The sequence below is a fragment of the Ooceraea biroi genome, chromosome 9 (genome assembly GCF_003672135.1).
Source record: "Ooceraea biroi isolate clonal line C1 chromosome 9, Obir_v5.4, whole genome shotgun sequence".
NCBI lineage: Eukaryota > Metazoa > Arthropoda > Insecta > Hymenoptera > Formicidae > Ooceraea > Ooceraea biroi.
The window spans coordinates 11,123,922-11,145,999 of record NC_039514.1 but is presented as its reverse complement, the minus strand read 5'-3'; the positions used below and the strand labels follow the sequence as shown (position 1 = coordinate 11,145,999).

General features: G+C 39.2%; 4 protein-coding genes across 11 annotated transcripts in view; 2 read left to right on the top strand and 2 right to left on the bottom strand.

Moving 5' to 3' along the window:
• LOC105281590 (tyrosine-protein kinase Btk29A) overlaps positions 1-7,125 on the top strand; it is a 40,029-nt gene extending 32,904 nt beyond the window's left edge. For 2 of the 4 annotated variants that reach the window (XM_026972306.1, XM_011342902.3), the window contains 11 exons: positions 3,429-3,490; positions 3,584-3,667; positions 3,796-3,860; positions 4,182-4,247; positions 4,389-4,517; positions 4,658-4,851; positions 5,016-5,187; positions 5,495-5,663; positions 5,766-5,884; positions 5,960-6,212; positions 6,283-6,425. In XM_026972306.1, the coding sequence (XP_026828107.1) occupies positions 3,429-3,490; positions 3,584-3,667; positions 3,796-3,860; positions 4,182-4,247; positions 4,389-4,517; positions 4,658-4,851; positions 5,016-5,187; positions 5,495-5,663; positions 5,766-5,884; positions 5,960-6,212; positions 6,283-6,384 (1,415 nt within the window). In that variant the 3' untranslated portion in view covers positions 6,385-6,425. Of the gene's footprint in view, positions 1-3,020; positions 3,161-3,428; positions 3,491-3,583; positions 3,668-3,795; positions 3,861-4,181; positions 4,248-4,388; positions 4,518-4,657; positions 4,852-5,015; positions 5,188-5,494; positions 5,664-5,765; positions 5,885-5,959; positions 6,213-6,282 lie in introns of those variants that run through there. The other 2 variants (XM_026972307.1, XM_011342900.3) reach the window with 2 other exon arrangements.
• A 422-nt stretch (positions 7,126-7,547) lies between these two features.
• Positions 7,548-11,406, bottom strand: LOC105281599. 4 transcript variants are annotated; one of them, XM_011342913.3, is made up of 12 exons: positions 11,268-11,406; positions 10,995-11,081; positions 10,474-10,615; positions 10,132-10,352; positions 9,849-10,030; positions 9,353-9,515; positions 9,235-9,270; positions 8,929-9,103; positions 8,463-8,860; positions 8,088-8,377; positions 7,898-8,005; positions 7,679-7,820 (listed from the first exon to the last, which is right to left on the bottom strand). In XM_011342913.3, exons 2-12 carry the CDS (start codon positions 11,070-11,072, stop codon positions 7,718-7,720), a joined length of 1,896 nt encoding a protein of 631 aa, XP_011341215.1. In that variant the 5' UTR covers positions 11,073-11,081; positions 11,268-11,406; the 3' UTR covers positions 7,679-7,717. The 4 variants fall into 4 exon arrangements, with proteins under 4 accessions (XP_026828109.1, XP_011341215.1, XP_011341216.1 ...); XM_011342914.3 differs by having other exon boundaries at positions 11,255-11,390; XM_026972308.1 differs by lacking the exon at positions 11,268-11,406 and having other exon boundaries at positions 7,548-7,820; positions 10,995-11,133.
• On the top strand, positions 11,341-14,392 carry LOC105281598 (protein odr-4 homolog). Its single transcript, XM_011342912.3, has 8 exons — positions 11,341-11,773; positions 12,019-12,204; positions 12,315-12,520; positions 12,596-12,767; positions 12,848-13,027; positions 13,109-13,322; positions 13,397-13,579; positions 13,652-14,392. Exons 1-8 carry the CDS (start codon positions 11,363-11,365, stop codon positions 13,810-13,812), a joined length of 1,713 nt encoding a protein of 570 aa, XP_011341214.2. The 5' UTR covers positions 11,341-11,362; the 3' UTR covers positions 13,813-14,392.
• Positions 14,132-21,024, bottom strand: LOC105281600 (palmitoyltransferase app). 2 transcript variants are annotated; one of them, XM_011342915.3, is made up of 10 exons: positions 20,552-21,024; positions 20,079-20,395; positions 19,670-19,830; positions 19,363-19,521; positions 19,045-19,182; positions 18,776-18,930; positions 18,567-18,684; positions 18,321-18,433; positions 17,451-18,231; positions 14,132-15,792 (listed from the first exon to the last, which is right to left on the bottom strand). In XM_011342915.3, the coding sequence occupies exons 2-10, from the start codon at positions 20,225-20,227 to the stop codon at positions 15,488-15,490; spliced, it is 2,079 nt and encodes a 692-aa protein (XP_011341217.2). In that variant the 5' UTR covers positions 20,228-20,395; positions 20,552-21,024; the 3' UTR covers positions 14,132-15,487. The 2 variants fall into 2 exon arrangements, with proteins under 2 accessions (XP_011341217.2, XP_026828110.1); XM_026972309.1 differs by lacking the exon at positions 20,552-21,024 and having other exon boundaries at positions 18,129-18,231; positions 20,079-20,227.
• Between the last annotated feature and the right edge of the window lie 1,054 nt (positions 21,025-22,078).

The window sequence follows — 22,078 nt, the reverse complement described above, 5'->3', positions numbered from 1 at the left end:
GGCACTTTCGAAGAATGCCAGAGCCCTGCCGACACCGAAGAATGAATCTGAGCAGATAGCTGACTCGGACGATTTGCTGTGTCCAGGTTCTTCCTTGATAGTCGTAATATCGCCTTTCGTTATCTGCCAGAACAACTCTGAGCCCGACTCCATGCTCGACTCTGAGCTCAACTCCACGCTCGACTCCGAGCTCGACTCCGAGCTCAACTCCACGCTCGACTCCGAGCTCGACTCCGAAGACAACTCCGAGGACGACTCCGAGCTCGACTCCGAGCTCGACTCCGAGCTCGACTCCGAGCTCAACTCCACGCTCGACTGCGAGCTCGACTCCGAGCACAACGTCAAGTTCGACTCCTTGTTCGACGACTTGTTCGGCCCCGAGATCGACCCCGAGCTCGACTCCGATCTCGACTCCGAGCTTGACTCCAAGCTCGACTTCAAGCTCATCAGCGTCAAGTATATCCAAAATGAAACTGTCAACAGTTCTTCCCTGTCACTCAGTCGAGGCCTCGGAACCATCCAGGAGGATGCCTTCAAGAACATATCGTTGAAGAGTCTGTACTTAGACAGTGGTAACTATATATCCATGCTGAAGAATGGATCCTTCCGTGGTCTGCCCAACTTGGAGGAGCTCTATCTGGGCAACAACATGGTGCGGTTGTCGGAGCGCCTGTTTGCGGAACTGGAACATCTAAAGACATTGTCGCTGACCAGCAACAGGATCAGTTCGATACCGAGAGACGCGTTTGCCGGCCTGCCGAATTTGACACTGTTCGATCTGAGTGGCAACGATCTCAAAGTGATCGATACGGAAACCTTCTCGAGCGTGAATCCCGGACTACAACAGTTGCTGTGCAGCACTAGCAATATCTCAAGCATCACGTCGGATGCCTTTACCAAATTAACCAATCTGGAGCATCTGCAGTTGGATGGTAATAAACTGACAGAACTGCCGATCTTTCACGGATTGAGCAAGTTGAGAACCTTGAATTTAAGGGGAAATCAAATGCAGAAAATATCCAGGGAACACTTTCGCGGTTTGGTCAACCTGGACATACTTGATCTTCGAGATAATATGATTAGCGCTATTGAACCGGGAGCGTTCGAGGACTTATCTAGTTTGATAGTACTAAAATTAGACGGAAACGAGCTAGCTCACATCATCTCTGATACTTTCAAAGGGCTCAACAGACTGCATGTTCTCTCTCTGCATAATAATAACATTAATGAAGTGGATGGTGATGCTTTGGATATCAGGGCAGTATCGTGTCTGAATTTGAAGGATAACAACATCACCAAATTGGCGTTTAAAAACCGAAAAATCCGAGGTCTAACTCATCCGTTCTAACTGATTCGTAAGCTACATTAACGTATAATTTGGTATATCTTTTGTGTGTATACTACATTTTAATTGTAATCTTAATTATTTTTATATGTCATACTTAAACTATTATACGCTATTTTATTATTAATATTATGTATTGTCTTTTTATATTTTTATAATATTAAGTGATGTATGCTCAACTTAATAATGCGATCAAGAATAGGCCGAAAACGAATATATTAAGTGAGAGTAACGTAATGAAAGAAAATAAGATTTCTCCTATATAAGCACTTCAATAGAGTTAATAAATTTGATAAATATGGAAAATACTAAATACATGACTTTATAGTATACGAGATACCTCTACACAATACACGCATATACACATGTACGCGTACATTGATATATATCTCATTCTAATACATTATATAACTATAACATAGAAATAAAAATATGTACTGCTTTGTCTATTCAAATCATTGCCAGGATTCAATATCCCGACATCACTATTTCAGGTGCGGCGTTTGCCTTGCGTCTCCTCTTCCTAAGGTTTTCCTACTACTTATTGAATTTCCGCAAGAAGAATCGGAATATTTTCGGAGATGCACCAGCGAAAAGGGAGACCCGTCGCCTTCGGCGAATTTTGTTGTCCTCTTCATGTCGCAGGTCTTGTGTCCCGGGGAGACTTTCATTACTGAGATATCCTCTTCCGAGATTCTCCTGACTCCTCGGAAAGCTTCTCTATGAATCTCCGCTGTGCGACGTGTACGTTTACCGTCTACTGTAAAATTGCGCGAAAAACTCGGGGAGATCGTTGCGCGGAAATTAACAATGTGCATTAAAGAGGAAGTCGCACGTCCAGCTGTCATTTGGAGTAAAAGCTATATTTCTTTCTCTCTTGTTCTATTCAATCTTTTTTTCTATTTAATCTTTTTAATCTCTCTCTTTCGCTTATACTGTAATTTACTTATGAATTAATATTATACAGACAGTATAATTAAAGAAGAGTGTAATATTGGACTGTAACATATTCGTCCCGTTTGTTTAATATTTTTAATAACTTATATGTATATATTACAACTCAATACAATATTAACGCGCGAGTTTTTCAGTGGCAGTTTTTCACTCTTAAATTCCATCCCGGTTACATAGCTTCTCGTTTGTATCGGAAATTTTCCCTAAAAGACGGAGAGCCACTTGCGTATAACGAAGAAACTCCGGATGTCTTTCACAAAAGAAACTTTTCGACGAAATCTCGCTACTGCATTGCACGGGTTGCCTCCGGTGGAAATGGAACTCGGCGGAAAGAAAAGTTATGAAGTGAAGAGGGCGTAGGAATGGAAAGGATGTATATCGTATATTCCATATTATATTATAAAAATGCTAGGTACTGCGCGAGAAGTAAATCACAGTAGGTGCAGGAATCCTGAGGCGAGAGTCACGTTTAGGGAAACGTGCGTCCGTGGAATGTCAGGTCATTTACTGAAATGAAAATTGAACGCATCAATTTTGTGTCTGCATAGCAATTTCGCGATTTAGAAGCGTTATCCACGCGTTGTTGTTATTGATAGCGGAGAAGACGCTACAGCGCACGCAGTGCGATGCATGTGAGCGAGCATACATGTGCGAATGCTGAAACGGTGCTGCAGAGGGGATGTAGAGGAGTTTGAGGTCGCATTGATTTTGTCTAGACGGGGTGGAGACTGTTCTGGTTATCGCCTTTGCGTCCACTAGTCTGGTGTGTCGTCATCCGCGGCGTGGTGTGCACCTGTCAGTCCGGATGTTTCGTTTAATTCTCGTCGATCGTAGCAATGCGAAGAGGAATGCCGTTATCGGGTCCGTTCGATGAAATCAAACGATGCGATCAGGCTTAACAAAATAGCGTTTATCAAGTGCTTAATCACCGTTCGCTGATTTATTAGATAAAATCAGAAATCTCTACTTTGCCGGCGATGAGAGAATCAAGCGATTATTTACAATTGAACACTGCGATATATGCGATACTCACTACTAGTTTTTATCAAATCATTCGAAAATTAAATAGTTGATATAAACCTGTATGTCACAATGATAATTAATTTTTTCTCGTTTGTGTTTTTTACAGGAACGCCCTCGACTCCGATAATGCCAGGCGGTACACCTGGTACACCATCCTCTAAAGCAAAGGTAAGTTCTATTCTGTCGAAATTGACACCGAGATTGCTTCATTCTTTGCTTCATTTCTGACAGGAATTGATAACTTTTTATTTTATTTCACAGGAAAAGGTAATGCTGCGGGCAAAGATCGTAGTAGCACTATATTCTTTTCGAGCCATCGAAGGTGGCGATTTATCGCTGGAAAAGGTAAAGAGAAAATATAAATATTATATAATATTATGTAAATTCATTATAATATACAGTACATATTTTATTATATTATTGTATATATCGTTAAATATTTATTAATGATTGAAATATTTTTACGAATGCAGGGTGCAGAATATGAAGTCTTGGATGACTCTCAAGAGCATTGGTGGAAAGTTAAGGACGAAAATGGGTATGTATAATTTCTTGTAAAAAACAAAAAGAAACATTACAATGTTTTATACAACTTACTGTTAAATTTACGATGAACAAGTTAACGTTTCAATTATATTTTTATCTTGTATATACACATGGAGCAGACCAGTCATAAAAAATAATCAATTACAACGTACAGTTCGCAAGCAGTAATCTTAGTGGCGCTTCCCTGTGATTAAGTAACAATTATCCGTGATAGCTGGATTGTTCACTCGTACGGTAAAGCATGCATACCGGACGTAACATGCGGAGTTAGCGAGAAACGCAAATTTACACAAAATCACGCATTTAATTACAGATCAATCGGCTACATCCCTAGCAACTATGTGAAAGAGAAGGAATTACTGGGACTTCAAAAATACGAGTAAGTGCAATACTTTTTTATCAAATTATCATTACTTTTTTGAAATCATCAAACTAGTTTTTACTTTATAAAGACTTAATTAATCACAAAGCGTTTGTACACGATAGAAGTGAAAAATGAGCATTTTTCTTGCTGTTGCAGATGGTACGTAGGTGATATGTCAAGACAACGCGCCGAATCGTTGTTAAAGCAGGAAGATAAGGAGGGTTGTTTCGTTGTTCGTAATTCTTCGACCAAAGGGCTCTACACACTCTCCCTTTACACGAAAGTGTAAATATCAATTAATTAGTATTGACAATTAAAAATAAATTCCATTAATTACTTTCAAGCTAAATGGCTTCGCAGCTTTCGCGTAGCGTAGCCATTCAGGTTTCTTCCGATAATCTTAAATTTTTTATTGTACTATCCAGGCCACATCCACACGTGAAACATTACCACATCAAGCAGAACACTCGCGGCGAATTTTATTTGTCAGAGAAACACTGCTGCGGCTCCATTCCAGATCTGGTTAATTACCATAGACACAACAGTGGTGGTCTGGCCAGCCGATTGAAGACCAGCCCCTGCGACCGTCCTGTTCCACCAACTGCCGGCCTCAGTCACGGTTCGTATAAAGTTCTTTATCTTTCTCTCTTAATCTAAATATAATTATATTATATATATAATTAGGTATAAAATTAGGTATAAAGAGAGATCTTTCTTCTTCCTCTTTCTCTCCTTTTCCTTTGGCTGTTCAATATTGCTTAACGAAGGCTGGCCTTTTTACAGACAAGTGGGAGATTGACCCGGCAGAATTGCATTTACTAGAAGAACTCGGGTCCGGCCAATTTGGAGTCGTGCGGAAAGGGAAGTGGCGCGGCTCCATCGACGTCGCCGTGAAGATGATGAAGGAGGGAACCATGTCCGAGGACGATTTTATAGAAGAAGCTAAAGTAATGACGTAAGTTTCGAATTACTTTCCTCGATGTTACATTGAAATATTTAGCGAATAATTGTGCGTTCGAGCGGAAGCCTTTTAACTCATTCAATTAGAAACTCTGATTGAGATTTCTTATTATAACTTTATTTTATAAAATAAAAAATAAAACATTCGCTCATTGTAATAATACTGTTGTAATTGTGCGTTCGAGCGGAGGTCTTTTAGCTCAATTAGAAACTGTAATTGAGATTTCTTATAATCTTATTTTATAAAATAAAACATTCGCTCGTTATCTTATAATAATACTAACTCACTCTGTCGTACTTAGGAAACTACAACATCAAAACTTAGTTCAACTGTATGGCGTCTGCAGTAAAGATAGACCGATATACATTGTCACCGAATACATGCGACATGGATCTCTCCTCAACTACCTCCGCCGGCACGAAACCTCATTAGGCGCAAATGTTGGCCTCTTGTTAGACATGTGTATACAGGTAAACGCAGATTTCGTTGAATACATGTTATACACGTTATCATAATTTTAAATAATAATGCGATAGCAATACATCTTTTTGATTCTTCGTGTTTGCCACTAGGTTTGCAAAGGAATGGCGTATTTAGAGAGGCATAACTACATACACCGAGATCTTGCTGCACGTAACTGCTTAGTGGGATCGGAAAACATAATAAAAGTCGCAGACTTTGGCTTAGCTAGGTAAGTGCCCCTTATCATCCTGCGCTTCATCGAACAAAAACTCTGACGGAAATGAACATATCGTGAAATTTCCAGGTACGTTCTCGATGACCAGTACACCAGCAGTGGAGGCACCAAATTTCCCATTAAGTGGGCGCCGCCGGAAGTGCTGAACTACACGCGTTTCAGTTCGAAATCAGACGTGTGGGCGTACGGAGTACTTATGTGGGAGGTGTTCACATGTGGCAAGATGCCTTACGGCCGCCTGAAGAATACCGAAGTTGTCGAGCGGGTACAACGGGGGATCATACTGGAGCGACCCAAAGCTTGCTTTAAGGAGGTGTACGAGGTGAGTCATCGTATCCTCCACCTTCTATTCCACCTCTATTGGTACGAAATCTTACAAACGTGGATTGCAGGTGATGCGTAAATGCTGGGCGCACTGTCCGGAGGTACGGCCATCTTTCCGCGTCTTGAAAGATCAGTTGATGAGCGTCTCCCAAGGACTGGTCAACGATTGACTCAACCTTCTGGGGTGCATGCGCCTGTCTTCACCCTCCTGCCGTTCGATTCGATCGCCAGCGAAATCGTCGACGTCGTCGGAACGATCGCCCTCCACCGCTTCACCCTCGTCGAATAATCTGCCGTACAACTCGGCCACGTTGCCGTCGTCGCGCAAGACCCGCGCGCCTGCCTCCCCCCCGCCTCTTACGATCGATTTCCCGCATCATTTCTCGTCGGCCACATGCAAATCAAAAGGAAAGGGCTCCTCGTCGCCGAGTATACCCGGGCATCAAACTAGTCAGCAACAACCATCCTCGAGCTCGATCAGTAACGTGTGTGACGTCTGCAGTTCCTACGGACATCCGTGGATCGAAATATGCAAAGCGATACGAGCCACTAAAGATAAATGAATAAATGCGTGTACGTGTATACGCGTATACGTGTGTACGTGTAACGTGAGTTTACACCAACTCTGTAGCGCTATTACACATTAGGCAGCCGTACCGTAATTCAGAGATATGGTTCTAAATCCCGTAAGCGCGTAACGCTCATCCTTTTCCGTTTTATCCTTTTCTCTTCATGCATCTCTGAGTACTTTGAAAAGTGTGTATCTGTGTGTGTTCCGCGAGAGATGTTGCACGATTTTATCCGATACTGGGATGCGTGATACTACTTGTGTGTTTCACATACTATTTTTCCCATATAATTTTTTGACTTTACTCTGTATCGTAATAAATAAATTTATAAATAGAACAATAGAACGGGAAAGTGTCTATACTGATGGCCTTCCTCCCGATAAATATAATGTTCAGCCGAGTGATTCGCACGCAAAATTTCCATTTTCGCTCCACTTGAATGCCACTACATACGTAAAGTCGAAATGCAACTTTATCATTTCTCGTTTATTAAAAATATATATTTTATATCAAGTATACATCTCTGCATGAATATGAAAAATATGCATAAATTCAATAATATTCATAAATTATAAATTTAAACTTTGAATTGCCGCCCCCTTGCACCATTTACATTATGCGTGAAATCATTAACGAACTGTTTGGTGTTAATCAATTCAATATTAATTTATTAATTAACCCTGTGACTGTAAGACGCAATAATTGTCTTTAAAATATCACTGGAAAATTATTTCACAGGTATATATCACACCATAAATCACGTAAGTCAAGACGGAAGACATAAATATTGCCAAAGTTTTAATTAAAAATGGTAGTATACAAATAACGAGGTCGTGCTTGCGCGATCAACGCGCACTGAAAACATGAATAAAAATGTCATTACGTTGAACCTTAATAATTGAGATCATCTGATCTGATCTGATCTGATTATCTCTCACATCATCGATTCCACCATCTTCATCAATTTTAAACGCTGCTGCAACAGGTCTTCCTCCGCCTTCATCTGGCATCTTGAAACCATCGGTTTTATCAGCGATCTAAAATTATTCAATAAGACAATCAACTTGCGAAACACGGCATTAAGCAGACATTAAATATCCAGCGGTACACTTACATGTCCGAGCACAGTTGCGCAAGGTGCTGCGGCATGCGATATCGCGCATGAGGGGAGAGATCTAGGAATGGATCGTGCATATTCGCCGTGCTCTCCAATCCTTCAAACCTAAAACAAATAACGGACAGTTAAGCACGTGTGTGTCGTGGCATAAAAAAAATGGTACTAGCAAAATAACCATGGACACTACCTTACAATGAAATGTCTGCGATATTGGCGTACAGCATCCTTCGTGTTACGTTTCGCCAAGTCTAGTACAACGGGGAGCGCCACATCGCGAAAATCCCCAATTTCGTAATATTTATTAAGCTTCTTTAAATCCGAGTCGTTCTCCCTCGGGTTTGACGTAACGACGGATCTCGTGGCTGGTGTGTCTATCCAAACGACGCGGCATCCGCAGTTTAGCAATTCGGTGAACCATAAAACGGCGCCAACTTTGGCCACGTCGTTCCATTCAGCTCCGTCGTGCCAGTCGTGTACCTTTAAGGAAGATAAAAGATTTGATTTAAAATGTGCGCGTTATTGTACTGAAAATGCAGTTACCAGTGTACAAGGCAAAACCTACGTAGCAGGAACAAATCTTGGCAAGCGTCTCGCGAAAATCTTTCATCAGTGCCGCGAAAGACGTTGAAGTTTTCGTGTACAGAAGGATGATATCGTCGCACGTGAAATTATCGTGATAGATCCTCTTCTCGCTGCCGTTGTTGCCGACGATGAAATCGGCGGGCTTGAGACAAGCAGGATTCATGAAGTCGTCATGCTGCGGATTCACATACAGGTTCATCTCTTCTTTACGGATGCGTAAGTAGTGCAGGAAGCACAGTGTCCCGACTATCGTCGACACGAGTAAGACGACGGCAATGATCGGCAACAACAGGTACGAGTTCGCGCTCAACAATCTGTCTGAACTTATCGTGTTAGTGTTCTCGACACGTGTCGCATTTTCGAAGGCTCTCGCACAACCTGCGAACATAATTTATAACGTAGGTACGCTCAAGTAATGTTGCGCATGTTTCATCTTGGACACTTACGCTTTATCCATGTACATGGCATCATCCCATTTATATTGGGTGGCGTCCAGAACGTATTCATGTGACATCGATCGTCGATCACGCGGAACACGAAACAATAATCCGCACCTTGCACAGTTTGTACTTGAAAATTACATTGCACAGTCTTTACATGTTCTCCGCGTGCTGTCTGCACCTGTTTGATTAAAATTCTGTGTTTTTGAATATAATTTTACGGGCAAGCATACACGTAAAAATAACTGGGACACCTATAAACTTCAACGGCTTTAAAACAATTTGTTAAAATGAATCTAAAGAAATATTTACCCATTTTACAGTGCAATTACGATCCTTTTTCTTCACCTGTAAGGATAAAGATTAATTATAAATATCAGCAAATATCTACTAAATAGAGAATGGAAAATTTTAATTATTCAATTATTACCAGATTAACTGTCCGTGTGTATATTGGTGATTTTTCATCGTCACTTTTCCAGACACAAGGATTTTCCAAGCTCCTATTATGTTCTGATATTAATGCTACTTTAAGCAATAATCCTGTATCTGATGGAAGCGAAGTATTTAATGTAAAGTTTGTTAGTTCATGTCTGTAAGCATAAACGTTCTATTTTAATTTTTATAGCTTCAAGTTATTTTACACTTTTACTGTAGATCTGGAAAAATTGGTAAAATTTCGACAATTTCGAGAACAATGTCCAAAAACATTGACAAATTCAATCAATAGTCATGACTTCTGGATAGATACCGCATCATAGATACCGTTCACTAGGCCGAATACTAACAAATACTGAGGGAAAGTATTAAATAAATATGTATGTTATGAATATACTATTATTTGAAAAATACTATTATCTAAAATATTTGAAAATTTGTATGTTGTAAAAGAATAGGAATAGTAAATTTATATAATAGGTAATTACCTTTCATCAGGATATGAATGTGTGTTATATTTACAGATAAATTGTGGTTCCATAACTTGCTTAGGACAATAAATGGTATTTAAAAGTGTATGGCCTCTTATTAGGTAGTTCTGCCTACCAACGTGAAATCGAAGTGCATAGCATCCAGTAAAGATATATTGGTACCATTGTTCAATATTATCCTGAAACAGTAACCATAATTTTTAAATAAACCTATCTCCAATGTATCAAAGATATGCTAACTGTATACACACATAAATATAGTGTTAAAATTGTTTATTACCTTACATAAAGATACTGTTGAATTATCATTGTATCTTATAAGTTGATTATTTGTAAGAACACACAGAGTCTTCTCTGTAGTATGTACTGTCGAATTAATATTATTAGCTTTTTCAAACTTGTACTCTCTGCATTCTCTTTCATCCTTAATAGAAGGATTGACCAATAATGCTACCCCATATCTGCATTCTCTTTTAGGAGGAGTGAATTCGACTTTCAAATCTTGGGTAATAAGAAAATTAATGATTACTGTTAGATTGTCTGATACAGTCAGATTATAGTTGCTTTTGTAAATTATTTATCCAATTCAATAAAGTGCCAAGTGTTATGCAAATTGACTCACATCCATCATTTTCATCTTCTATTATGGTAAAGTCGATTTCATTAGGAACATCCTCGGTGGTACAATAATTTATAACTGAAGAATTGTATTGCACTATATTATAATTATTTATATCTGCATGGCATTTTTGTTTAAAAACATACTGAAAAACAAGGTAAGAGTAAATATGAATCAAGAAAACTAAATATTATGCCTAATAGCTTTATATATATTTAATCCTGCTGTCACATGAACTACATAAGACTATAAAAGCGATTACAATTCATTTAAGTTATTGCATTTAAAATGGTAGACATTCAACAAAATTTTCGACAACAATAATCGCTCATTTCTCGGATAAACTTTCCACAATTCTAAAATATGTTTGCACCATAGTCTCTTTAATCAGACTCTGCGACAGCAAATGCTTCACTGACCTTTTGGTATTTTTTACTGACACTGAAAAGTGCTTATCTATTGCCATTATAGTATTACGTGTATCGTTTACTTTTCAAGATAAATAAATACGTAATACAACTCACATTGCACTGCACGTCATCCAAAGTAAATCCATTTATCCGTATAGCCAGGATGCTCAGGAGAATAAAGGCACCGTACATTGTTCGCTGCTGGTTTATAAACAATATTCACCATTTTAGAACGTTACATGTAGTATCGCGTTGTAGTTACGGCAAATGATATTTCGGCTCTTTTAATCGTCCGCTCATTTAAAGTAACATATATTCCTCATTGTGCATGCACAATACTGCTCGTAATAATAGCAAGCAAATATACGACGTACTATGCTTGCATACCACTTATCAGCCTTATCGTGACCTTCATCGCGTTCACTCTATCCGGTTGATAGTAATGTGCTAGTAGTGAACGATAGTTGACGCACGTCCACTTTATGACAATTCTCGTAATTACGACGAGCGCAAGACGTAGCAAATCGCAGACCGAGAGATTCGTCTCTCGACAAGATTCTTCGCGTGTTCGTGTCTTGGCTATGTGTGAACCTAAAAAGGCTCCACTACCAACAGTGAAAGTAAGCGAAGGCGTAGTGAAGGAAGTCATCTGTTTTATCGTATGTCGATGCCTGCATTATCGGCGACATAACCTCGTACCTGCTCAGCGACATCAGATTGACGGGTGGCTGCTGGTGACCGCGCGCAAATTGTCGCGGATCTGTCAAGGGGAGCTGCGAAGAGATCAGGCAAAGAAAATGGGACGGACAATCTACGCCGAGGAGCATCTTCGCGCGTACTTAACATCTCTGACGAAGTCGGATGGATACGTAATAGGATTGATTTTGGGCCAGGTATTTAATTTCCACACTTTTTTTTGGTTTTTCGTATCAATCGCGCGTTGATTCTTTCTCGGTCTTAACATATGCAACGAGTGAGCGAAAAATATAAAATCTCACGCAATTCGTAATCTTTCCATTGAGTCACTTTATTCGAAAATGAGGATTGGGAATTTATAACTAACGCAGGAAATTAAGTTTGATAGCGAATCATGCATGATACCTGCCGATGCATTACTTTCATTTATTTAACATTGCAGAGCACTGGACAAAAAGATTACATAGTGCACTTAGCGAAAACACCGCCTCCCTTTACCAAAAATGTTGTGGAGGAAACATTAACGATCAGCTCCACAGCCATACCTGCTGAACAAGATACAGCAAATATTTATATCAAATCTGTCAAGGACATACCTGTGAGCTGGGTAGCTGACCATGCTAAACATGTCCGTTGATGATACAGTCAACTATTGAGATGAAACTTAATAATAAGCATGTCTAGTGACATGTAGGAGCTGCTGTTAGTGTTTTATCAAGTATTATATTTTATTCCCAGGTAACAAAAATGCTGCCTGGTGGAATGTGGGTGCTTGGCGTGTTCATTGTTGGACCTGAGGATGCTCTAGATAGTACCAATAACATGCAGAAGCTCAAATCAGTCCTTGGTGCGATTCACAAAACTCTGTCATGGAATAATAAGCACCTTTGCGGAATTAATCAGGATGAGAAGCTTATACTGAGTTTCAATAGCATCTCACAAAGGTATGTGGTCTCGAAGAGGACTTAAATTTTGCATTATAATTTAACTGCTTAGTAATTAGAATTGTTTATCTTCAGATACGTCTGCAAGTCGGTAGACGTTGTTAAGGACGGCGTTTTAAAGCCGGCCGATTGGAAATTCCAAGAGAAGGCGACAAAATGGCATCAACTTGAAGGCCTAGTAGACTTCGATAGATTGTATCTTATTGCGGCGGACAAGGATCATGAAACTCTCAAGAAGCAATTACAGGTATTATGACAGATAAACAATTCGTCATTTTTATAATGCTGCATGAACTAAACATAAAAATAAAAACATAAATCTCACAGAATATCTTGACAAGCGTGGCAGATTTAATCGATTCCTCGTTCGTCGTTATCGAGGGGGTTGTCAGGGCGCCGGATGAAGCCTTGGAAATCCTTGGCAAGAAAAAGAAAGACAGCAAGGAGCGTAAAGATAAGAAGAACGATGACAGTAGCTCATTTCAGTTTAGCTTGTACATTCCATGTGTAAGTATGAACGCACTTTGCTTAGATGAAAATGTCCATAGAATTAATTTGCCAAAAGCAAAAAAATCGTTACGTCACTAGTCACGAAATGATGCTGATACGGACATAAAAGTAACGTCATGCGGCGCATCGATACGACTGGTCGGACAGTTGGTCAGCAGAACGTTCGTACATCAGAAAGCCAGTATCGCTGAAGCCAATATGGCTGTGAGACAGGATATAGTGAGATCTCTGGCAAGTAGATTGGAAATGCACTGGGACAGTCTGATAGAGGAAGAGAATGGCTCTCCCGAGGGTAAGTTACACATATTTATCTGATTTTTTGTATATTTATATTCTATTTTATTTGCATCTATAATTTCCCTTCAGAAAATATCACGTTGCACGAGCCACCGAGAAGAGTGTTGATAGCATTACCGGGAAACAAGATCACACTGTCGGACTATCTGTTTCCTGGCGAAGGGCCGCAAGAAGCACTGCTGTCACTACAAGAACTCTTAGATCTCGAAGTGCAAGAGAGCCAAGTTCAGAAAGAAGTCGAGCTGCAAGCTGGTAAGTGAAACCGAGTTCTGTTGGAGTAATCTGAATCCACGTGTATCGTTACCAGCAAAATTTGTAATGCAGATCCCACGGAATTTTATGGTCAAAGAGATATTAATACGAAATCTTCGGATAATCCCACGGATGCAACCAGAAGTCATCACGTGGCTATTTATCTCACTGGTTTAAGCGTCGCACTTCTTGTATTGCTAGTAGCTGTTCTGGCGCACCAGCTTATGGTTTAACATGTACATTCGTTTTATTTATAATATGTGTGTATGCGGGATGTAGAACTTGTATATTATACAGTACGCAACGTTCAGTTTTAAATAATAATAATAATACGACACATTTTGAGATCATGTCACCTGTAAATTTTTTATGTAAAACTGTTTGATGATTTAATATACATCATAAAGGAAAGTTAACGTGTAGCATACAGTTGAACGCAGTTTCCGCTTGTGAGAAAATAAATTTTATATCGTTCAAAAAAATTATATCAGATTATATAATTTTTGTTGAAATAATAAATAAAATAATAAAGGAGTAATTCCAACTTATTTTATATATATGCGAATTTTATTATAATTGCTACATAATATATACATGTACAGTATCATATACATAATCTTATATACAAAAGAATAGCGTAATTAGTCTTTATAATGGCAATTCTTACGTCATTAGCATGACAACTGCTATTGTTAATATGTGTTCTTCTATATTACTCATATGAAAAATATCTATCGCATGATAATGCCAAATTAGGTAATAACATGCAATTTTGATACAAAATTTGTTTAATAAATCAGGCAGTGGTAATCCTAATATTTAAATGCTTGCTATCGACTGCATTGCTTTAATAAATTTTGTAAATATTTGTAAAACTATGCTAACGTGTATGAAAATTTTATTTACAAAACTTTACACTGTACATGACGACGAATTCTGTCAAAAAGAGGAATATTTCTAAGAAATGTCGGAAAAACAGCAGAAAAAATATAAGTTTTACGTTTTTCTGTAATAAATATCACCGAAATCTCTCTCCTCCCTATCTATCTCTTTTTGCTTTCTTTTTCAGAACTATTAACCTATTCTCCACTATTTATAATCCATTCTCTTTAGTGCAATCGGAAATAGATGTTAAAAATATAATTTATATACACGTAGCTACCTACTTCTCACATCTATTGCAATAAAATCATCAATTCCGATAACGCTATACGTAAGTGAAATAATGCAAAACATGTACATTTTTCGTAGATAGATGTCGTAAAACGCGAAAAAATAAATTTTTTCCACGTGCATATAATCCAACTTCAAATTTCATTAAGTGGAATTAAGCGTAGTATTTTCTTTCACATACGTTTACATGCCTTTTTCTGACGAAGCACTTTTTGTAAAGTCATATTAATTATTCTGATGTGTATGTATAATAAATTAATTAACATAATATCTCTTCTAAAGTCCTTCTGATAACTTTGTGACCTATATAGAGAGGCAATTCTATATTTAATAGTATAAGAAATACTGTGAAGGAAACCACATATATCTCTACAACTGACGTTTTACTATAACTGAAATGATATAATAAATAGTGCAGTTGTAAGAAACTACGGTTACTCTTTAGTATTATGCAATTTATTACGCAGATAAATCTGCTACAAATCTGTCAAAATAAATTTTTCTTTCGAAAAATCAATATGACGTAAACGTTTATCTCGTGCAGTCAACAATATCAGCAAAAACAAAATATCTGCACGTAATTATCACGAACGTGCATACTCAACGAAGCTGTGAACGGATTCAGGCAAACGTTTCGCGCTTTGATTCAATATTGAAACTGCACTATTCATCAGAACAGAAATCCGTCGCTCGCTTAATCTCTATATTTTTGTAGACACGCTTCGTATCTGAATTTTATACCACACCCATCTTTATCAGGCCTGACTGGCTTCCCCTACCGACACTCGCGTCTTCCAGCGAGTCCAAATCTAAGGCGGACTCTATCATAGTCGTGTCTTGCAACAATCTAAGTCTAGACGCAGACAGAGGGGTTGTTACGGTTACCGCCGGTATGGAAGATGTGTCCAAAGCGGAAGAGACCACGGCGCTCTGACGAGGAGGCAGCGGTGCGATCTCGTCGATGTCAAGTGGTGCTATATTGAGGGACGCGAGCGGTATTTCGTTGGTAACAAGTTGACTTATACTGTTCGTGGTACTACCTAGAAGCAAAATTCGTAATCTCAGATAAACATATCTCTACGTATAATATGTCTGCATATACACGTAGACGACTTGTACAAGGTGCACGTACCAACATTAAAATATAAATAATTGCTGTTGTGAAAAATAAGCTGTTATAAAATTTCTTTAGTATTGAAAAAGAAGAAAACTCTATTGTACAATCATTATGAGGGAGGTGCAGTATTGAGCCTGGTTTCTTACACACAAAATATCACAGCAGTAACGATACATGTTTTACCAAAATTTTTTCCCCGAGTGCCCGTACGATAATGTACTATAATTATCAATATAGTCTTAATTCACATATTCTTTGTAAGATTAACATTATACATTAAACGTGCCATTTAAAAAAAAAGTTTTTACTATTTCCCCTTATAATATACATGATAAGATAAAAAGAAATAAAACATTCTATATCTTTTAGTACACTCGATGAAATTTGATATCTCTATGTCTGAATTTTTTACATAAAATAAAAAGCTCCGTGCATCTCTGTGTACATAGCTTTATATAAACTAATTTGCATATTACATCTTATTCTCTACCCATATAAAATTACAATTAAAAATCAAATTGTAAATTAATGAATTAGTCACAAGCTATAAACCCTGTGATTAACATGTTCCAATATTAGTTTTATAAAAATGTAAACAAAATACGCATCACAGGCACTTGTGCATATAATTTATTAATGTTGATAAAGATAAATCATATTAAAACACTCAATGATGTGATCAGAATGTATAAATTTAACTTACCAAGTAGTACGCTCTGAGCCCTCGATATCAGGACGTAATTTTAAACAACAAAGAAATATGTTTTATTGAATTATCTTCAAGTCTTACTAATTACTACAAAACTTAGATAAATATAGCATAGAAATATATTTATATCTAAAAAAACAACTTACTTGCAATAATATCATTAAAAAATATGTTGGAAATATTTCTTTGCATATTATAGACTTTAACACATCTTTGTAATAGCAACAATGATAATTATGTAATTGATAAGATTTATATGAAAAGATACGAAATAATTTTTAAACCAAAAGTACTTCGAATAAGGAAATAATTTACAAATTCAATAGAATCTATCTTCTGTAACATACTAAGCAATATATAACAAATATATATTATTCAGAATGAAGTAAACGTAATTAGTATATGTCTCATATTGGTATATCTCTTATAACTCACTTATATACCACCATAACCATAACCATATATAATATAGATATAACTTTTAAAATAAAGATCTATGCATAATGCAAAACGGTAGCTTCAAAAAATAAATAGATCTCTTTTTGCAACAGTCAAATTCAACTTCTTGGCGTTTGTATATATAATTTTTTGTTTGTAACTCCTAATTAAAGGAATCAAGAACAATCGTATAACCATTTATGTATACAAATCAGTGCGCTCTTTTTTTTAGCGTGAAAGATCTTCCAGAATAGGAGTAACGATCTAATCTTTAAAGCTTTCTAATGTTATGAGTTCACAATTTCTTTGGTAAGAGTGTAGTAATTACAATTATTATGTTATTGGCGTTCTCTCCATCACCTATTATATGATCGAATTGTTAGACGTTATTTATAATATTAGACGTTAAATGTCCTCGTTATCGCTCAATGAACTCATAATGAAACGTCGATTCAGGAGGTCCTCCTCCGTGCTGTCACTCGGGCACAACGAGTTCTCCGCATACGAGAAGTTATTAGTCAGCGGCCCTGATCCGAATCTGTTGACTACGAGACCGATCGCGGTCTGTCCGATGATCGGTATGCCACCGGTGCCTAAAATACGCGCCGGCAGAATGTTCTTCGATATCGGATACTTTAAACTGTGGTCGGCGCACCTCAGATTGTTATATTTCAGCATGTGCGACTGCGAGAGCCGCAGTGGATCCTCGGAGTAACATTGGGGAAACTTTTGGAGATCGGTGTAACCGTTCTTTTCGCTTATCTTGTAACGCAGTGGATCCTCCGAGTACCTCTGCGGATACTTCTGGAGATCGATGCCATATTTCTGATCCCCGACGCACGGATCGTACATAAGATTGTTATCCGAGCACCTGTGATATTCCTCCCTACACCTATGCGGATACTTGTGCAAGCCCTCCTCGCATCTACACGGATACTTCTGAAAGTCTGGATTCAGCCGATCTACCTCGGTATACTTAATATGCTTTGCGGGCTCTTGGGAGCAATGCTGCGCCGGATACGGCGGCACGTAAGTATCGTTTATGTATTGGCGCGTATATTTCGGTAGTTCTTCGGGGCAACGCGTAGAATGTCTTAAGAGAGCCAACTCACCGTTTATCGACTCTATTCTTGGGGAGTGTTGGCCAGTGATCAGATTGTTCATTGAGCCTGTGAGATCCGTGCTAGGGCTTGTTTGAACCGTCGTACCGTTCGACTATTACAACAAACGAAAAAGAAATACATAAATCTATTAGATCTTGTTAACAAAATGCGATAAATATATTATAATCTTTATATAATTACCTGGGGCTGCACGATTTTGGCAGTACCATACGTCTTATTACTAGTAATCACGTTTTCATCACCAACGCGTTCGTGTTCCGCACGATATTCCAGCGTAACTATTCCCCTTCGATCTGGAAAGGCACGATTCGAAAATTTAAATTCAATATGTTAATACTAAGTAAAGCTAGCTCCCTCTCTCTTACTTCTTCTGATTACAAGATTTATAGATTAATTTTACATATTTCATGTTTAAAAAATCCTTACCAATTAAACTAGGTGGAGCTGGTCCACATAATACGTAAAAAAAATTTCCACAGATATTTCCTTGACTGTAGGGATTAAAATTATCTTGCCCTCTTCTATTCGTGAATGATCCCTTAATCTACAACGTTGCAACAGCGAGTAAAAAAAAAGTTGCCAATTACAATCAGTATTGATATTTGCTAATGCAGGTTACAAACAAAGCTACTCACATCTTCGTTAGTTGTTTGATTACTGCTAGTTAAATATGTGTGAAAACCAGCGAGACCTAGGATGCTCCAAACGGAAAAGAAACACACGACTCCCACGATAACACTGCTTGGAGATAATTTTACTGCTTCTAAAAATGGCTTGCTATCTTTTGTAACTGCAATCACAATAAGCGATAAATAAATATAAATGCATAACGTTAATTGTACATTTTTTTCTAAAATTATTATTGTGTCTACTCATTTGCAAATTCAAATGCGGAGACACTTACGCATGATTAAATGTGTAACTGCGCATATAAATATAAAAACGCAGAGAAATGCCAAGGATACTATAAAAGCATAGAAATATCTATAATTTCTTCTGCCCACGCAATTGCCGACCCATGGACAATGATGATCAAATCTCTCTGCAAGAATGTAAGAATGCGGTTATCTTTAAAATCACTTCTGATTAAATTAATATCAAGTTGTGCAAGATTAGTCCTGATACGTATCTGAGATTAAAAAACAGAGAGAGAAAGAGAAGAAATATGTCACAAATTTTTGAAGTAATACTACCTTCTCAATGAAATAACAGATACACATACCTACACAGTTGTCACACAGGCTACAATGTGAGGCTCTCGGTGGTCTAAATATTTTGCATGTAAAGCAATATTTCAGCTTTACTGGTTGTCCTCTAATCAAGACTTCTTTCGTTCTAGGAGGGGGTCTATATGTCTTAGAGTTACCATTGTTTGGTACCTCTGTCGTCGGGTCATGAAAAATATTTCAATTTGACATTTTTAATTTATGAGAAATAGTTTTTTATACAATTTTTGTTAGCTTTCTAAAGTAAGTATATAAAACAATTTGCGACTGCTACATTTAGAAATGCTACGATTGTGTGTATACCGATTTGCTTTTCGATGTAAGCTGCCTCATCGGGTGTCGCTCTTGGAATTACTCCAGGATCACTGAAGCTCGTACGGAACAAGGCAGACATTACAAATATAAATAACAAAGCTCCTATTACTGGTATTGCTGGTGTTACGTGTAGTGCCAAGTACGGACAACTAAAAAAGAAGAAAACAACTATTCAGAGATTTCATTTTGTTAATGCTAAAAACAACCAGCCTTCTTTCAGCTAGATTAGCTCCATGAAACTATTTCAAGATATGCAATTTGCCCAAAGTATCTTAGGCCAGTATGGAAGTGTTGCGGAGCTGTTACAGGGCAATTTTGTCTAATCAATTTTGTCTAATTGCCCTTTCAAGATCAAATACAATGTAACGCACTGCATACATGGAACAACGACACTTACTCAAAACCAAAGAATAATCCACTCGTTCCGACGATGAGGCACACAGTGACATAGAATACTCCAGTTTGCGGTGCCATCATCACTCTGCCATCGCAACAAAAGCGATTTCTTCCTGGGAACAGCTCCCATTTTCGCGTGACGTGTGGCATCTTGCTCAAAAGTAAAATTCCTCTCACGTACTGCCATACATAAGCATACAGATTCCGGTTGCAGACTGCTGACGATGTACAATGTGCACAATTGTGCAATCGTGTCCTTTCGACGTTCCTGCACGAATACTTGGGCAGATATATCTCATTTTGCTCGCTTGGTCTGATCTGTGGGACGAAACACACAATGAGAAAGCCAGCAGCGGCGATAGCATTCACGTATGATTCACCACGTTCCGTAACCACGTCGGACTCGCCTGTTGAGCTCAAGCGTGTACGCCGCGGCAGTCGAATTCAATCACTTCGAGCCTTTGGGTTACTCACGCCGCAAGGATCAGCCCGTTACGTCGACCTAACCTAATCCTGATAAATTGCCCGTGGTATCCTAAAGTCGGGGAATCTACATTGTTGCGAAAAGGAAAGACGCACGAGGCAACCTTCGTTCTCTCAAGTTTACACGAATCGCTCGTGAATTTCACACCTCGCGCGATATTGTCATCGTCCGCCTCGGAGGCCACGCACTCTGAACACTGGTGTTCGCTGGAAGGGTCGTATCGGCGAGAAAGAGGAATCTTCCTTTATCGAAACTGGGTCACTGTACTCGCGGATCACGCGCGTGTACTTGTCGGTTGCTCGTGAAGCCCGCGACGCGCGCTATGTTCCCGATAACCGCCGCATCTCCTCAAATCGTTATTATCATCGTTGTCGCGGATGTCGCGTCAAGCCCCTGACCGATGACAATAACACGCATATTTGCGGAACACAACGAACCGTCGCGAGGCATAGATGCCAGGAATGCGATGTGGTAGCATTGGGTGGGGATGGCCGCGCGACGCACTGACATCACACGCGGATAACGTGCGGCTATGTGTGACGTCGGTGCGTCGAGCGACCATCCCCACCCAATGCTACCGCACGCTGCTACATCTCGTTTCTGGCATCTATGCCGCCAAGTCCCCCGTCGCCCGTCGTGCTCGCTCGCGGAGCGCCCTCGCGCGGCGCACGCGTAAGCGCCACGTGACTCGGCACCACGTGATCCGACCGCGGCCCGAGCGATCACGATTCAAACGCTCATCCTCTGATGCAGATCGATGATCGATCATCGGAATTTCGCGTTCGCGAAGTCTCTACGCGCCGTACGTATAATACAATACGCGTGTGTTGCGACAGAAATCTCTAGCTCGAAATTACATATATCAAGGCGATTAAGCGTAGGCGTGGAGAAAAACAATCATGCAGATGCGAGGCGAAACAAAGGACATGACGTTAAGCGACACGGCTCATTCTAACCATCCTCTTGCAGCACCGGCAGGTAAAAAAAAGGCGTCTCCGAAGGTGTCTCTCGATCACCGCGAGCAACGCGAGATTGATTATTTAACCGTAGGGAGGGCGGCGAGCGCGACTTATCGCCCCCGTTGCAAAATGGGTCGTCGACGCAATGCGGTACGTCGCCGCGCACCGCGCACACGGACACACGTATACACACGTACGTACGTACGTATGCACACGTGCACACGCCAAGCAAATCCTGAAAATCGAATAATCCTACCACCGGCGCCATCTTCAGACGCGAACAGCATCCTCGATCGCGAAATTTCCTGAGATGGATGGACGAAGCTCGAAGGATCCATCGATCTCTCGCGGTGCATCGTGCACCCAAAAATCCTGCGGAATCCTACGCTACGCGATGAGTAATACGACTCAAACAGATGCGTCGAGGTATCTTCTATTGTATCTAACGTCATGATATATTCGTGAACTGGTCCGTACTTCGTTACGGTGGATGCTGGGATGATTTAACCGGTGGCGTTATTCTGCAGCGGCGCAAAACCGCATTCGTCAAATGATTCA

Coding starts and splice junctions, on each gene's coding strand:
- LOC105281598 (XM_011342912.3), top strand. CDS start 11,363: ATGACAATTCTCGTAATTACGACGAGCGCAAGACGTAGCAAATCGCAG. Junction 12,205..12,314: donor TAGCTGACCATGCTAAACAT/GTCCGTTGATGA, acceptor TTTTATTCCCAG/GTAACAAAAATGCTGCCTGG. Junction 12,768..12,847: donor CTCTCAAGAAGCAATTACAG/GTATTATGACAG, acceptor TAAATCTCACAG/AATATCTTGACAAGCGTGGC.
- LOC105281600 (XM_011342915.3), bottom strand. CDS start 20,227: ATGCCACACGTCACGCGAAAATGGGAGCTGTTCCCAGGAAGAAATCGC. Junction 19,831..20,078: donor GGATTATTCTTTGGTTTTGA/GTAAGTGTCGTT, acceptor CTTCTTTTTTAG/TTGTCCGTACTTGGCACTAC. Junction 18,685..18,775: donor ATCAAACAACTAACGAAGAT/GTGAGTAGCTTT, acceptor GCAACGTTGTAG/ATTAAGGGATCATTCACGAA.
- LOC105281599 (XM_011342913.3), bottom strand. CDS start 11,072: ATGTACGGTGCCTTTATTCTCCTGAGCATCCTGGCTATACGGATAAAT. Junction 10,616..10,994: donor TGGATGACGTGCAGTGCAAT/GTGAGTTGTATT, acceptor CTTGTTTTTCAG/TATGTTTTTAAACAAAAATG. Junction 8,861..8,928: donor GCCATGTACATGGATAAAGC/GTAAGTGTCCAA, acceptor TTATGTTCGCAG/GTTGTGCGAGAGCCTTCGAA.